General features: G+C 30.9%; 2 protein-coding genes across 2 annotated transcripts; both read left to right on the forward strand.

Annotated features, from left to right (window-relative positions):
* The first annotated feature begins 271 nt into the window (after positions 1-271).
* Positions 272-9093, forward strand: LOC131845646 (proline-, glutamic acid- and leucine-rich protein 1-like). Its single transcript, XM_059194734.1, has 13 exons — positions 272-361; positions 456-603; positions 1487-1607; positions 2765-2911; positions 3314-3459; positions 4104-4268; positions 4655-4750; positions 5215-5377; positions 5611-5729; positions 6373-6472; positions 7019-7198; positions 7707-7885; positions 8041-9093. Exons 1-13 carry the CDS (start codon positions 358-360, stop codon positions 8945-8947), a joined length of 2475 nt encoding a protein of 824 aa, XP_059050717.1. The 5' UTR covers positions 272-357; the 3' UTR covers positions 8948-9093.
* A 322-nt stretch (positions 9094-9415) lies between these two features.
* Positions 9416-17586, forward strand: LOC131845642 (probable tRNA N6-adenosine threonylcarbamoyltransferase). Its single transcript, XM_059194727.1, has 6 exons — positions 9416-9604; positions 10090-10311; positions 11117-11267; positions 11662-11768; positions 12334-12500; positions 17328-17586. The coding sequence occupies exons 1-6, from the start codon at positions 9490-9492 to the stop codon at positions 17568-17570; spliced, it is 1005 nt and encodes a 334-aa protein (XP_059050710.1). The 5' UTR covers positions 9416-9489; the 3' UTR covers positions 17571-17586.
* The last annotated feature ends 526 nt before the right edge of the window (positions 17587-18112 follow it).

Consider the following 18112-nt stretch of genomic DNA (forward strand, 5'->3'; position numbering starts at 1 on the left):
TGCCATATTTTAGTTCTGATATGTGCCAAACCGTCAACTAAAATGTGCTGCTATTTTTAAAAATCTCATTATATTATTATACTATCACCTAGCTATACTATATATTACAAATATGATTTTAAAAAATACAATATACAATTTCATTCAAGAGGCTATCCTCTTCAAGGATCAATAGAAAAAAAAATTAAGGCTAAAAGACAAGTATCCAATATACAAGGTAATGAATAAAACATTTAAAAATTGACATTATACTATGATATTTATTTTGACACATGGAATCACATTGTACTTTTTCGTGTTTACATTTTTGAAACATTTATTAAATTATTTAACTATATATATATATAAGCAGTTAAAATGAGTAAGTGTTGTGTACCAACAACATAATTCATTTTTATCTTGTAACATGAATAACTATAATAAGTCTTAAGAGCTTCAATTTTAATAAATTACAGATATAATATTGAACAAAGTTCGTGATGTTGACCCTAATAATAGTGAGGCAGTGAAAGAAACCCTGTCTAGCTTTTTTCAGAAGGTCGATAACTATGCTGAAGGGAATTCCAGTAGATGGCTTCGTGCATTAGAAAATATAATTAACCGGTATTGTAACCTCTCTAGTATCAGCTCTGTCATTTAGAGGTTAATTAGTATAGCGGAGAAGACTTTAGTGATCTAGAGGTTTAGTAGATCACCTTACTTTCGATTATCACATTTTGATTCTCTCTTGATACAAATATTCATGAGTGATATCTACATAGCTATATTTTGTCTGTAGTTGCAAAATATTAAAAATTTCTGTCAGTTGTTTAGTACCCACGATATAAGTAGAGCTATTCTGTAAACATCACTTACAAATTTGAAAATGGAATCTGCTGTGAGATTGTACATTTGTTTTCTGTAAAACTCGATAGCAACTGCAGTAACTAATAGCAACTAGATAGCTCAGTAGGAAATTTATATATGACAAGTGCCTTGAGTGAAGCAATAAGTGAATTGAATTGATAAAACACTCAGAATACCAGTAAAGGTCTGATTAGTTGAGGATTTCATGTCTATTTAATTATATAGATATTTTTTTTAATTTAAAATAAGCTGTGTCCATTCTCATAATACAGTAATCTTAACATCAAATTTCATTGAAATCCAGCTGTGTAACTGTTTTCCATCTAAGAAAGGTTTAATAGAATTCTAAAATTCTAATAATCCTTTAGTTTTGTATTTTTATGGATTCCTAAGCTTTAAAGTATACTATGTAACAGCAGTGAGTAATGATTATATTAATTTTTTTAATACAATAACCTTAACATTTTCATTGAAATCCACCTGAATGTGAAATTGTTTTCCATTTAAGAATGGTTTAATAGAATCCCAAATTATTAATAATCCTTTACTTTTGTATTTTTATAGATATAGGATCTTTAAAATGCTTTGTAATGGCAGTGAGTAATAGTTTCAGTATTTAATAACACCAAAATTATTTCAGATTTCCTAAATACTGTATGCCTCATAGACAAACAATTGAGAATGTCTTGACACACAATTTGGACTCTAACAATTATTACAATGTAATTCAAGCTGCTAAATGTGCACATGTACTGCAACAAGTAAGTACAATAAATTATAATAGTTTATTATTAATGGAAAGTTCGGAGCTAGAAATCAAAGCAACACTGCTGATAATATATAATTATATATAATTTTAATGATGTAAGATAATCCTTATAATAAGTCTACAGGAGTGATTTGGGTCAGAGGCAATGTGACATTGCCTTCTAGTCTGTAGTGCAATTTGTATATGAAATTAATAAAATTTAATAGCCTAAAAAATGTTGTTAAAATATTTCTTGTTTTTAAAATATTATTGGATTCACACATTTGGTCATATAGATACAGAACAGACAACAGTTGTCAATATTAAATATTATTTGGTTTCCTACTTACATTATTGAAATATTACTTTTATTATTGAAGTCTATCAATTTATCAAAATATCCTGGTGCTGGATGAAAGATTTCTAGCTAACAGAAAAATTGATACTTTGTCAAAGGTTTTCTCCCACACCAACTACCAACAACTCACCTGCTTATAGTACCCATACTGATTGCAGATACCAACTTCCAAAAAAGAAAACTATTATTTATGTAATTCTATCAGTTGTCTAGTACCCTTAACACAATCTCGGTTCAGTCTGGCACTAGTTAGCACTATCTCAATTGTATAGGATTATTATTGTTATATTAAAAGTGCATAAGTACCTACATAATACAAATTCATCTATTTGTAGTACACTTCATATATTGTAATGTAAATGTTTGGCTGTTATGTTTATACTGAAGCTTTAGGTTTTTCTGCCTTTAAGATACCTAAGAACACATTTAGCTGCTTTCCATTGTCTCCCCTGTAATGAGCATTGAATCTAGATAGGTACGAGACTGAGTGTGAAATGTTAGGTCCACTAGCAAGGTACATTAAGAAAGAACAACATATTTTAAATATGGATAAAAGAATTTATAAAACTACCAGTGATTCTCATTGTAGGTTTAAGTTTTCGTATGCAGTAATCTCAGAGGTGACTTAGTCAACTTATATGTGAATTTCAATGGTGTATTGCAGCAGGTTATTAGTAACATTTATTGTTTATTTTACTCTTAATTGATAACAACTAAAAGTTATGAATTATTGTTATTCTGAATACCATACTGTGAGGAGTGAATCCAGGTATGCAGATAGTAAAACAAGTAATTTTTTTTAATACTTTCAGGTACGGCCCACACAAGAAAAAGGTGCAAACCCAAAAAGTTCCTGGCGAGATCAAATGAAAGCATTAAGTAGTGCTGTCCATAAACTTATTGATGTAATATACCCTAATGTTGTAGACATGTATAGAAATAATCAAGACTATAATGATGTAAGTGGACTCTGATCTAGTACATAATATAATTTATTGGAATGTTAAATTGAATTCTATCAGTCGAAAAGAAATACATTTATTCAGTTTAACTGGTGCAAAAACTAATATGTTTGGTAAGAATGTAAACTGCTGGAACCATTCCATTCCTATATGCAATTAGGGTTAAATAATACACCAGATACTGTCGCGAAAATAGAAAATGAGTTGTAAAACTCAAGTTTTAAACTAATCTATAACTAATATAAAAAAATATTTCTTCACTTATGTGTATTGACCCATACTAAAAATGAAAAAAATAATAAGTTATGCATATTCTGACAAATAAAAACTTAAAATGTAATATTTATGGTGACAAGAATAATATATTGGTAAATTTGTACCTCTTTACTCGTTTTACAGAACCAAAAGTCATCCAGTAACTCTCCACTGCACTTGGCGCTACAAAGTATTAATCAAGTAAAAGACCATGATAAAAATGTCACAAAGAAAACGGTACTTTGCACAAGACTCCAGAATATATTAATCTATATCCAGGCAATGCTTGTGTTAGTATGTTTGTTATAGTCTGTTCTTAGGTTTTTGTACAATGATTACACTTCACATTATAAGATTACTTACTTATAATGTGAAGTGTAATAATGTTCTTTTTATTCTATAATGTGTATGCTTCATTTAGCCAAATTATTTTTTAGATATTTCAGTAAATATGTAAAAAAATTAAATAATGATAAAAATGTATATTTACTGTAATATTTACATGATATATTGAAATTATATAACTATACTTGTTTAAACAAACTGCATATTATATTTTCTGGAATTCTGTAGATTATTGTCAGGGCATTAAAAACTATATCAAAGTACTGCACCATTGGTACGACATTCAAGTCCACCTAAATAAATTAATAAAAATTTATTTAGGTGGACTTAAATTAAGAACATTACTTTGCCTATTAAATATATAAGATTACAGTCTTAATGCAATAATAATAATCATCAAATCATCAATCAGAATGCATTTCATTTCAGTGTGGAAGAATAAAAAAATAAAAAAACTGTACATTTATTTTTATATTTGTTAAAGAAATTATTATCATTTTGAATTGGTATATTGTAATTAAATTTGAACCTTTGTTACAGAACTACTTATTTTTTTTGAGATTTTATTTTTATTAATTTTATGTTACAGAGAAATTTATCCAGTGGCGAAACCTATTCAGCCACAGTTGTTGCTAGAAGTCATAGTGCGTGTGCTAAGTGTGACTAGTTCCAAACAACACTCTGATCTTGATGCACCTCACAGAGCCACAATGAAAACATACGCTCTTAGAACTTTGGACGCTCTCATTGCATGGTATGTTTGCCATCATCAACTCTAACGACATCTGACAGCCTCAGTGGTTTAGCTCTGCTTAGCTTGGGATAAGATGGCACTGAGTGAATTGTACTGAGATTATACATTATACTTCACGGATTCTCTTCAACCCCTGTCATTAGACGTTGTTGTTAGGTAAAAGTCATAAAGCATATTTTAAAAAGAATAAGAGCTGAGTTTCTTGTCAGGTTTCTTAGTTCGAAAGCGAAACTCCGAAACTGACGGTAGATTTTACATATCATAACAGTCTGTAATAGACCTACATGAATATTATAATTTAATTTGAAGAGAAGGAGAACGGTATATTATTGTAGATGCAGTGATAATCTGACAGTGACATTAAAAGTAAACCATTTCTTTTTCAGCTTAGGTTCAAACCTAATACCATTTTCAGCACTAGTCATTAGAGCTATTATGCAAACACTGAAATGGACCACAGATAATCCTAATGAGGAATCCAGGTAATTATTATTAGGAATACAATTTTCTATATGAAGTACTAGCAATCCGCTCGGGCATCTTAGTAGTCGAATTATTTTAAGACTTTTTTTTTTTTAATAAAAAGTATAATGAAAATTGATAAGAAAAATTAATTTGTTAATATTTTTTCTCATTAATTTCCGTTGTTTTAATATTTATTCTGCTATTAGTATTATTAACAAATCCAATGAACCTAAGACACTATGATGACTTGATCCTCCCATTTTTGTGTTATAAAGACTTGTAACTAGCTCTGAAAATAGATAGAAGATTACAATTTTGTAAATTGCTAACAATATAGATACATGAAACAATCTTTTTAAAATTTTATGCTCTACAGCCTCAACACTCAATTCCTCTCCTTTTTATAAAATAAAAAGGAAACAATTGAGTGTCAGACTTAACCTGTTTCTCTTCTGATATAGTATCTTTTTCTTTTACATAGTAAAGTCCGCTGCGTGGCCTATAGCACATTTTGTAAATGGTTGACGGTGTTACACACTGAACGTGTAGACAGTGGGAGACGTGGTGGCAGGAGCTGGGGTGAAGAACTCGTTACACACGTTCTCGCAGATATCACGCCACAGAGGCGGCTCGTACAGCTGACGGTGAGTACTGTCGTATTAGAGTGACGTCACAACACGCAAACACATCATCATTCGAAAAGAAACTTGCATGTTGTTCTTTTAGTCGAATGTTGTAATCTTACATTATTAAATTAAAATGTGTGAATTGTATGCTGATAATACTGATTTAGCTCAATGAATCAAATAGTTGATGTTACTCAATGTTATTATATACTATAGGATTAAAAATATTATTTTAAAACTTCTATTCATAGATGTCTTCACAACCAACCAAACATTTGAGCAAGAAAGCAAAAAGAAAATTAGCAAATTCCATGCTGGATAAAAGTACAATAGCATCACACGCGCCTGGAGAGAAAAACAAAATATCTGTGTAAGTGTACATAAAATATCATACTTTAACCTTATAACCATGGTTGCCTACCTGCCTGAATATTCTCTAGAATAAATATGCTAAAAAGTCCTCCTTTTTTAACATTATTTCTATTTAATATACCTAAAAATGTATTTAATTGTAATAAAAAATATATAATTTTATATTTACAGCATTAGAAAAATTCCTTTATTACTATATATTACAGTCATTTTGATATGTCAAATCTATGATCAGCTCGGAATGAAGTTTGATCAAAGAAGAACCGACAAGGAACTTGGCATAGATGTTTACATACAACAGTGTGCATGATTGTTAAAATGTCACTAAAATATATATATTAGCTAGCAACCATAACAGTTATACCTGTTGATCTGACCCTCGCATCTTCACCTGCGTCAGATTTCTGCAATATTTGTCATTGCAGTTCTGCTCCTTTTGGTCGTAGCTTAATGTTATATAGCCCATACCATTCCTCGATAAATGGGCTATCCAAAGCTAAAATATTTTTTTAAGTTTCAGTAGTAGTTCGTATGACATCCAAAGTCCAAATTTTACCTCTTTATAATATTAGTACAAATTACTGAAACAGTCACATCGTCATTGCATTCGTTAAGTCTACCATCTTTAAATATTGTTTTAGATCTGAACAAACCAATGATGAAGTCGCTATTGCAGCTTTAGAATGCGCCGAATCGTTCCTCACTGTTTGTGGTATATTTTTGAAGCATTCCATTCATAAGGTAAGCAAAATAATAGTAACATACTTGTCAATAGATGCTGCTTGTAACAATTGCTTTACTCTTATAGTTAACTAGCTACTACCCGCAACTTCGTCTGCGTGGAATTTAACAAAAAAGTTATGTTGAGAATTTTTCTGAAATAAAAGTAGCCTAAGTTACTCCTTATTACATCAGCTCCCTGCCAATAAATTGGTCCAGCCATTTCAGAGATTAGCCGGAACAAACAAACAGACAGACAGACAACAATTGTAAAAAATGTTATTTTGGTGTATGTACTGTATTTATATTCATATGCATGTAGTAAAAAACGGTTATTTCAATATTACAAACAGACACTCCAATTTTATTTGTATTTTGTATTGTATATTTGTATTGTATAGATGACTAGTATTTTTACAAATACAATATTCCTATTAGAAATATAAAACAGTTCCTAAGCTACATTGGTTTCCCCGTCTAATAACTATATTAAAATCTCAGCATAGATAGCGTTGTAATTGATCAATATTATTTATTCTATACAAATTTCTTATCTTATGTCTGCAGCTATTCCAAGAGCGGTTAGTTCGCGAATGCTACAACATCGACAGTTACTCGAGCGAGCGCGCTATAGCACTTCTGCGCGCACTGGAAGCAGCTCGCAAGTCCACTGGTCCGACAGTGCCTCCGCCGACACAGTACTGTCTACACCTTTATAGCAATATGATCAACTCACAGCAACCAGAGGTAATTAACATTGTACGTGTATACTATTGCTAGCCTGTCGATTTGATCTCTACAACCTCCCGATTGGAATATATCATTGTTTATTCCTGATAAATTTCCCCAATGGGAATAACTAGAGTTCATTGTCGTACTATTTTCCATTGTTGTCTCATTAGTGTACATATACACTGTAGTACGCTAACAGTAACATGCAGGATCTCTGTTCCATCATCTTATCTTATTAATATTTATTAAAATTAATTGCGTAAATTTGTGAGTATGGATGGATGTTTGTTACTCTTTCACGCAGAAACTACTGAACGGATTTTGTTGAAACTTTACAGTGCTTATACATCAGAATAACACATAGGCTATTAATTTCACGCGAGTGAAGCCGCGGGCACAGATAGTTATAATAATATAATATTCATAAAATATCCCTTCAATAACAAACTGTTTACTTAAGAAGCCAGGAGGTTTTAATATAGGGTTTTATGGACTTTAGATAAATACTTTTTTCTTTCAACAGATTTCCAATTTTTGCTCAAAAGCACTTTTGGACATTCGATTACATCTTCACTGTTCACCACCTTCGTTAAGTTTTGTCGTGGCGATCGCAGACGATAAATTTAAGAAATCTGACAATAAAAGAAAGAAGATGTCGGAAAGGAATAGAGCCACGCTGGAAGCTTTATTGGGCGCAGATAAGTAAGTATTTTCTAATAAAAGGTGCTATAAAAATCTAAAATAGTAAAAGTAAATATAAAAAAATACTATTATTATAATAACAATAATATATATAAAAAGAGAACAAATAAAATTAACTCATTGGATGTTTAAATGAAAAATGCCTTAATTTACAGGTTTCCACCAGAAGACTCGGGGAATGTAATCACCATACAAGATGAACCATCCATGAAGAAACCACGTTTAGATGAAGATATTACTACTTTAAGCAGTGATTCTGTGAGTTCAGTTGAGATAAGTGATGAATCAGATGATGACAATGTTATTGAAGTAGTAAATGTAGAAATAAATGAGGCAACTAATCAAAAATTAAATGGAGAAAGTAACGAAGTGGAAATTGAATTGCAAAATGAACCAGAGATATCAAGTGTGGTTGATGAAAATCCAGAAAATCGGGTCGAAACATCTGAAGGTGAAATCTCACGTATAATAGTCACTGAGCAATTAGTAATTAAACCCAGTACTATTATAAATGAACCAGTTAATGCTGAACAAGATAACGAACTTGAACCTGACTCTACTGCAGCTAATGTCGAAATTACTATTAAAGAAAATGGTATAATGGATGAAGCAGATACAACAAACATCTTTGAAGCCAAAACGCAATTACCCCTTGATATTATATCAAATGATACTACAGATAGGGAAGACATGCCGCTTTCAATTGAAATAGCTTACGATTTGCCACATTCCTGCAAAGAAGTTCCTGTATTAGAAAAGATGGATGATGAAAATCTTCCAAGCACTAATGATACTGATGATATTCAAATAACCTGTGGACAAATAGCGAAGAATTCTCAAGATACAGAAACAGAAAAATTTAAAGAAGCTGATGAAAAAGTAGATGAACCCCCTCAAATGAATGGTTTTAAATCACCAGAAAAAATACTAAATGATGATTTAAAGTCTACTAATGTAGAACATGCTGTTAACAAAATTGCAGGTAACAACGAATCTGTGTCCGTTGAAGATATGTTAGCAGATTTTGTTGATGAAGTTAATGATGAACATAAAGTGCAGTAATTATATAGACAGTTTAATATCAGGCTTTTTTTACTTTGGTGCCAAGTTGTAATAAGAAGGAATTTATTTTTTAAATGATATATAATGTGTCTGTGATTTCAAATGACTACATTCATAAGTGTTTATTTTTTGTTATAATACATTGAATAGGCATTGCAATTGTAAACATAATGGTGTTTTATTTGAACCCACAGAACAATAAAATTAAAAATATTATTTGATATTCTATGAATATATCAAGACTGCATTTATGTGTTTATGAACCACATTCATAAAAATATAGCTATACTTTGCTTATTTTTGTTGACTTTGGTGCCATTGGTGAGTATGTCTTTATTACTAACTCTTGTCAGAAACAAAATTCAAAGAGCTTAGCTCTTACTTTCTCTCTGCACATAAAGTATTCTGTAAAGAAAAAGAAAAAAACTGGAACGTCAAATACGAATACTGTTCTGTCAAATATAGTAAACAAACAGTAAGAACGTGTTTAAAAGTATAAGTTATGTTAATTCTATAAACCATATATTTTCTGAAGTAAAACAATGGTCGTAGCACTTGGAATTGAAGGGAGCGCCAATAAACTTGGTGTCGGAATAATTAGAGATGGTGAAGTACTAGCTAACTGCCGGAGAACATACATCACACCACCGGGTGAAGGTTATGTATCTATTTACTTGATTTTCTTAGTCTAAGACTGAATTGAAATACAGCTACCTGTGCCTCGTGATTTCATAGCCCATTTAAAAGTTGTAATAGTTCATTCAAGAAGCATTTTTTCTTCTATACATCACCAGCCCGCGCAATTCCTTTTCCTACCATTCACTCTAACTTTTTTCTTTTTACTCAGTTACTAAGGTAGTAGTAGCTGAGCAAACAGAAAAAAGTTAATTTTATCATAACCTGGTATTTAATATATTATAACCTTCCTAAGGAATTGGGCCATTAAATTCATATAGGGGTTTTCAAATGTTAGGTGATAATGCCAGATATTAATATGTCTAAACAAACAATATTTCACATTATCAGTTAATTATATATTATCATGCAACAACAACTTGTCTATATAGCTGTAGTTGACAAAGATCTCCTCCAACATTTTACCAGAGCTTAGTAATTATTTAATTAAAATATATATACTTCAGGATTCCTACCAAGAGAAACAGCAGAACACCATCGGCAAAATATACATGAAGTTCTAAAAGAGGCTATGGATGAGTCTGGCTTGAAACCTGAAGATATTGATGTAGTCTGTTATACTAAAGGTCCGGGCATGGGTGCCCCATTGATGGTTGGTGCTGTCGTTGCAAGAACTTTATCCAAGTTGTGGAACAAACCTTTATTAGGAGTAAATCATTGTATTGGACGTATCCTTTATGATAATTGTTAATATATTACATTAAGGTAGACTTTGACTAAAAAGTTAGCTGCAGAGGAACTTAAGTTTCACATTTCTATAATTGCAATTTCACAAGTAATCATTGTAGTGCAAGTACAAACTAAATTATGCTTGAAATGTTTTTTTATTAATTTCTAGATGAACTAACTAACTAATATAGTGTAGTTCTATGTCTGAGGAACTGATAACTGTTTAATTATTTATGTAACTAACCAAGGTAGACTGCAAAAGTCTTTTATGGTTGGTGTACTCCCAAGTTGCTTTAGGCCAAATTCATTAAATTACAGTAAGGCATAACATCATAGTCCTCTGAAATGACAAGCCATGAGTGTTGTCACAGATGTAACATGCTGTCTGTGTTGTTGTTCAAGTATATATAGATATAGAATGTAATGTGAGCTGTCAGCATGCTTGCAATTCCAATTCCATAAAAAACAGTTTTTATTGAAAGTGACATTCGAATATTCCATGATTCTGATCTTCAATTTACAGAATAAATAGACAACATATAATAGTTGGAACTGCCTTTATGAGAATGAGAGAGAAAAATAGAAATAATGTATATTATATAGTAAAAGACTTACTTCAATTTGATAGCAAATGTGATATGGAAAAATTATTGTATAGTTTTATACAAATTCTATTTTGTACTAAACAATTTAAGCATGCCCTTTTAGTGGAATATGTAATTTAGTTGGATATGTATATAGATATGTGTATAGTTTAGAAGTAAATTTTTTGCCAACCTTATAATATCCTCAACAAATCCACAGATATTGAAATGGGTAGGTTAATAACTAAAGCAAACAACCCAACAGTATTATATGTGAGTGGTGGAAATACACAAATTATAGCATACTCCAGACAAAAGTATAGGATATTTGGGGAAACTATTGACATAGCTGTTGGTAACTGTCTCGACAGGTTTGTGTAATTTTATTGTCATTTCATCGACTGGATATGTATAAAGTACAAGCTAATATAAATATAATATCCAGGTTTTCTCTATTTCATTTATTCAAGGCGCCATAAGCTTACTTTGTAAATGTGTTTAGGTTGAAAGATGAGATCTGACACTAGAATCATAGAGTATGGTTGCAACTTTTTTCGTGTTTGAGCTATTGCCAGGTACTTTAGACCTGTAGCACTGCGACCTACACCAGTTGTGTGTGTACCCACAGCACACACGCTACCTCGCCTTTTTTCAAAGTTTAAAGAACAAGAATTTTCAAAGATAAAATTTTGTTGACGTTACCACTTATCATCAGATTTGCCCCAGTTACCATTCCAGTAATATAAAAAAAATGCCTTTTAACAGATTTGCCAGGGTGTTAAAATTATCAAATGCACCCAGTCCAGGCTACAATATTGAACAAGCCGCCAAAAAAGGGAAGAAATATTTGCATTTACCATACTGTGTCAAAGGTAAGCAGCAAATTTCTACTATGACAATATATCGTGAATATTATTTTCTTAAATTTATATGAACTTACTAGTTGACATATAAATTTAAATCGTTCTAAAAAATAGGGGTTTATGGTAGATTGGTGAAAATGTAGGTTTGTACGTATTTTAGTACCGATAAATAAAAAAAAAATACATATATGTATATTTATGGGTCACCATTACCATTGAGGAGTATGAAAAATAGATGCTGGCCTCAGACCTATCCAATATTGCACATAACATTTCATAAAAATTGTTAAAGCTGTTTAACTCTTTTTTGGAGCAAACACTGCAACTCGAGAATTGTATATATTAGATATTGATTTCGACCTATACTCAAAGACCTGCATTACAATCGCACACAACATATGAGTATGAGAATGCAAGAGAGGCAGAATAGTGCGCATCTGCCCTAAACACCGCTTTACCGAGTAGAAACAGCCAAATATTCTTTATTGCACTCTTAGATACACTAAAAAATATTAGCATAAAAAATATTTCCTCAGAACTTTATGACTGTTTATTTTAAAAATTGTTATTACAGGTATGGATGTGAGCTTCTCAGGCATTCTTTCCTACATGGAGGACAAAATAGATGAGCTTTTAAAAGAGTATACACCAGACGACTTATGCTACTCACTACAAGAGACAGTTTTCGCTATGTTAGTGGAGATTACAGAAAGGGCTATGGCTCATTGTGGATCCGATGAAGTGAGTGAGAATTTCCTTTTTTATTAGGCAACTAATCACATATTTTGCCTTGTTTAAAAGCACTACCTTAACACATGAGACTAAAGGAAAAAAAACGCAATTTTATAGGAATTTGCTCTTATAGTTTTTTATCTCTCAAAAAAGTCACCTCCTATCATTCTTAGATGTTGAAGATATTCGACAGCCCCGGTAGTTTAGCCGTTTAGTATCAGTGTACTAAACCGTATTTTTTCTATAATTTACCGCTTTCCTTTTAATGGAATCAGGTGGCATTCACGTGCTCACAATCTATCAATAGAGGATTATAGGATGAGAAATGAAATGAAATGAAATGAAATGAAATGAAATGAAATGAATGAATGAAATGAAATGAAATGAATATTTATTGCTTAAAATGTGGTACATGTGTGGTTTTTAAGATCTTTAGAACTAGTTTCACACATTTTGTCATTTCTGACATGCAACAGACAAAACAGATGTCAATTTTGGTTATTATTCGTTAGTCAATATTAAGTACGTACATTATTTATAATATGAGTATGTCAACTTCGTATTAATGAAATATTTATAAATTATACATGTCAATGTTTTTAATTATGTAAGTACTCCTGAACACTGTAGTAAGATTTGCTGATTAGCCATCTATGTAGTTCTTTCTTGAATTTATTTCGACATAAATTTACAATTTCACTTGGCAATTTATTATATATTTTAATCGCCATGGCGTGACAGTTTGAACTGCATAATGACGTCTTTATAGATGGTAACATCAATTTGTCTAAGTGTCTTGTAGTGTATTTACTAGGAATATCTTGTCTCCGTTTGAACAGTTCAGGATGCAGTCTTACAAATTGGCATATTTCATAGATATACATACAAGGCAAAGTCAATATGTTGAGTCTTTGAAACAATGGCTTACAACTTGTTCTAGGCGAAACGTCAAAAATAGCTCGTAGGCATTTTTTTTGACAGACAAAGGCTCTGTTTATTTCTACAGAGTTACCCCACAAAATCAATCCATATCTTAGCCTGGATGCAACATAGCCGTGATAAGCAAGTATAGCCGTTTTGCTACCAGCAACCTTTGTTAACCGCCATAAAGCGTAACTGAATCTGTTTATTTTATTACAGACTGTTTCGACATGTTCTTTCCACGTACAATTTTTGTCTAAAACAATTCCCAGGAAGGTTATTGATTTTGTTTCATTAATAATTTGACCATTATGAGTAATGACGAGATCATGAGTATTATTTGCATATTGATTATGAAATTGTATCATATGTGTTTTATTTACATTTACTTTTAAATTATTGTTTGTCAGCCAACTTATAATATCATTTATTAATATGTCCAATTGTGTCAGAAATTCGTAGGGATTTGACATTTGATTATCCGGAATCCGGTATATGCAAAAAATTAATATATTATACTGTATCAATTCTATTCCACAACATTCAAATATGAATTCTTTAGTAATGTCTTTTAAGAATAGGATTTGTTTGTATTCTATATTATTTCTACATAAAATACATACACCTCCACGTTTCTTTTGTCTAGAATAGTGATCGGCGAGTTGAAACCCATGAAGTTGAATATTTGCTTCTGTACCGCATTTAATAAAAGTTTCACTCAAACATAATACATCTACTTTTTTTCGCTTTTGTGCCAGTTCTTCGAGTGTTATCTGTAGAATATCTCTTTTACTTAGAAAGCCTGCTATATTTTGGTGTAGTATATTTAGGATATTATTATTGTTCACGAAAAAAGTCATTAGTTCGTGTATCAGTGTCTATATTTATTTTAGAGTGCACGTTTAATTGATTTCTTTTAATAATAGGAAAATAGTCGAGTAGAGTTTTTTTAGCCTTTGAATTTGTATCTTCTTGTAATTTGTCGATGATTGGAGTTTTTAATGTCCTTTTTTTAGTAAATGTCAAAAATTTTGTTTTATAGTCAATAGTGTCAATGACAATGTTTAAATGCATACACAATTCCGTCAGTGATGTCGTTTCTTTCGTTATGAGATGACAATTATTAAAGTTGCGAGAAATAATATATAATTGTTCATTCAGTTTTTTTTCATTTAGGTAGTTGTTTTTGGTGATATTTAGTATCAGGATAGTATTATTTTTGTATTTTTGTAGAATTATACATAAGTTAGTCATTAGTTTTATTGGATTTGAGTCATTTTCTCCAATACATAAGATAAGTTTATCTTTTTTATACATCACTAAGTTGTCTGATCCCTTGACAATTTCATCGGAAGTTGCAAACGGTTTTATTAGTCCTGATACGGTATATGTGTCATAACACGTATTTAAACGTGAGCGAATCAATTGTGAAGATAATCCCTTAATTTGTTGGGTACCTAGTATGTGTAGTTTTCCATTTTTATTGGTGTTGTCTAATATGTTTATAGCAGTTGTTTTATCTTCTATGTTTTTATCTATTGTTTTATTAGAATCATCATTATTATTTTTTTGTTCACAAACGATTTCTGGTCTATTCTGATTTACTATTTCATTCTGGTCCTTTATTGTGTTGTCTAGACTGCTTTGTTTTGTTTGGAGATTATCCGGGGAGAATTCTATTTTCCTAAATTTCTTATTTTGGGTCTTTCTAATTTTGTTATCATATTTCTTTTTTGTGGAACTTATAGGGTCGGTTAGTAGTATTTTATATTGTTTGCTTTTGTTTTCTAACTCACTTATTACTTTCTTTAGTTTATGGTTTTCGTGTACTAAGTTTTCTATCTCTGTATCTGCAGTTTTTAGTTTAAATTTTATTTCTGTTAGCTCAGTTTCTAATTCTTGTATTTTTAAATTGTTCACTCTAATGGATATATCAGGAAGGCTATGATAAGGGGAAATATTTGATTCTGATAGTGTAGACGTTTCAACTTCAATATTTTCTAAAGAAAGAGAACGAGTTTTATTAAGGTTTTTCACATCTGTATTTAATGGTGCTATAATATCTAAGGTCTTCTCGAGTATATTTAATTTTTTATTTAACGATTTGGAGTTCAATATATCTTCACTACGTTGTATGTCCGAATTGTTTTTATTTTGATTGTTTGAAGACAATGGCGTACTTGTAATATTGCTCGATATAGATTGCATTTTTTCATTGTAATTTATGCAGGATTTGCAAGACCATGAATCTTTTTTCCCTTTATCCATTATTATATTATAACGCTTTTGCGAAACATTTATGCATTCAATGTGATATTTGTATTTACATTTTTGGCAATTTAAATATTCTCGATTTCGTAGTATTCTGTTACACTGTTTACATCTGTTTGTTGCTGACATTTTATGCTGCCCTCTATTGGGAAGCGCAAGTACTATTAACTACTATTCAAAGAATCAATTTTTGAAATCCATATAAGTAGTATAGATATCTAATGTTTTCTACAATAATTTATAGGTGGCTCTCTTTAATTATTATATCTTTGAAGTCAATGTGTTATTCTTTTAAAATGAAAAATAATGCCTCTCAGTGAGGTTCGATCTTGGGACTTTCGGGTGGGTGAAGTTTAAAAAACTATACGTGTAACCATTGAGCCACTGTGATCTTTAAACATTTTAATAAAAAATCGTATTATAGTAATCGCCATACAGAAAAGATCGTTATAAATTGTTGTTTTAAATTGTTCAGTATATTGTAATGACCGTCACTTTTAGAAATTATAATTTGCACTTTTATATTTAACACTGATTTATAATGTTAGGTGATAGAAAAATAATTTCTTATTCTGTTTTACACTTTAATGAAATACGTTGTTCATTTGTCACAATTGTCACTATTTACAAGTCACTCACGGTTTCATTACATTTGAGTACATATATTGTTTCCGTCACTTATTTCACTGATTTTATATTTATTTTACGGTTAAATTGTTTGATAACATTACCACGGTATATTTAGATGGTAGTAGTTCAGTTTGTATAAATTTCGACTAAAACTAATTGGATTATATATTTATTTGACAATATTTTTACGGAGACGTTTGTTTATGGGTTAATACACTAGTTGGTTGACTTATTGTGCATTGTGATTGTGAGCATTGTGAGCATAAAAGCAGATCAGTTAGACGGGGTAGAAGTCGACCTGACATGGTATGGTGTTAGCAATGAGGTCATTATACCATTAATGATATGGACTAATAACCCCATAGATAGCAATGTACCATATTAGGTTCTCCCTGGAAACCATCTTGATAAATTCTTATGACTTGACCCCATGTTCATCTTATCGTTCTCCACTGGTGCTTTGTCAGCGTAAACCGCAGGCGGGTGCACCATTCCATAATTATCCATAAAAAAATACGCCCTTGTCTTAATTTTGGTTTTTATCAATTCGAATCGGAATCATGAATTACTATTTTAAGGCTCGCCTCAAAAAAGTTACACTGCAGATGCGCTGTTTTAGTATTCTTCATATTTTTTTATATAGTAGTATTGTTTTTATATATTTTTGCTGTTACTATTTATATATTTTTTATTTCATTATTGTTATTTTATATATATGTATTTATATATTATACTTAAATATTTATTTAATATTCTAGTTGTTATATATTATAGTTATATAATGTGTTTGCTTCTTTTTCCTTTGTTGTTATTGTCATGTAAATATATATATATATATCTACCACTCCACAATTCCTTTCAGTCATTCAAAGGTTGATTGGAAGAAATCCCTCATTTGGGATTAGTCCGCCATTATACATCTTATATATTTTTTTTAAGATAGTTGTATATTTAGTTAATTTAAAGGTATTTATTGTGCAATAAACTGTTACAAACAAACAAACAATTTTTAAGGTATTATTAGTGGGTGGTGTCGGCTGCAATGAGCGATTACAAGAAATGATGGCAGTCATGTGTGCAGAGCGTGGGTCCAAGATATTCGCAACGGACGAACGGTTCTGCATAGACAACGGTATCATGATTGCTCACGCGGGCGCCGTCGCCTTCGAATCCGGGGCGAGAATGGAGTTTAGCGACTCTACCATCACACAGCGATATAGAACTGACGATGTACTTGTTACTTGGCGAGATGATTGATAAATGTTTATTTTTATATACTTGGTTTCATTTTTCAAATATTATTGGAATGGTAATTAAGCAGACAATCAATTTGTTGCAAAGTGACGTCACCTATATACTTGAATGGACATCATGGACTAATGCGTGGCATTACTGAAGACTCCTGGTCGTGTTTACCCTATGCGTAATCCCGTTATATTTCAACATTGAAAACGTAAGGTGAAAATTTACAAGCAACCTGCTTGGTGGTAAAAATAGGTGACAATGTGATGCTCCACAGTCGACTTTGGGTATCCTCGGTTCTGTTATTAAATTGAGTATTATTTTCATAAATACATATACTAATAAAAATTTTATTTAGGCGAAATAACACCATTTAAATTAATTTGTTATTATCCTAGGCTAGAATATGTGTGTGCAAAATCCATAAAGCATAAAAACAAGCGATATGAGTGTTTATATAAAAAGAAAAATTCTGAAAGTTATAAAACCTTTATTCAATCATTTCAATATTTGTTCAAACTTCAAACCGAGAAGGATAATGTCAAGCAACAAGTCTG

The sequence above is a fragment of the Achroia grisella genome, unplaced genomic scaffold (genome assembly GCF_030625045.1).
Source record: "Achroia grisella isolate CSIRO2021 unplaced genomic scaffold, CSIRO_AGI_Agris_v1 utg478, whole genome shotgun sequence".
In the NCBI taxonomy this organism is placed as follows: Eukaryota; Metazoa; Arthropoda; class Insecta; order Lepidoptera; family Pyralidae; genus Achroia; species Achroia grisella.

Bases quoted from the DNA above. Each gene is read 5' to 3' on its own strand.
- LOC131845646 (XM_059194734.1), top strand. The intron at 604-1,486 runs GTATTGTAACCT...AAATTATTTCAG, and splicing joins TTAGAAAATATAATTAACCG to ATTTCCTAAATACTGTATGC. The intron at 1,608-2,764 runs GTAAGTACAATA...TAATACTTTCAG, and splicing joins GTGCACATGTACTGCAACAA to GTACGGCCCACACAAGAAAA.
- LOC131845642 (XM_059194727.1), top strand. From the start codon at position 9,490: ATGGTCGTAGCACTTGGAATTGAAGGGAGCGCCAATAAACTTGGTGTC. The intron at 9,605-10,089 runs GTTATGTATCTA...TATATACTTCAG, and splicing joins CATCACACCACCGGGTGAAG to GATTCCTACCAAGAGAAACA. The intron at 11,769-12,333 runs GTAAGCAGCAAA...TTGTTATTACAG, and splicing joins TTTACCATACTGTGTCAAAG to GTATGGATGTGAGCTTCTCA.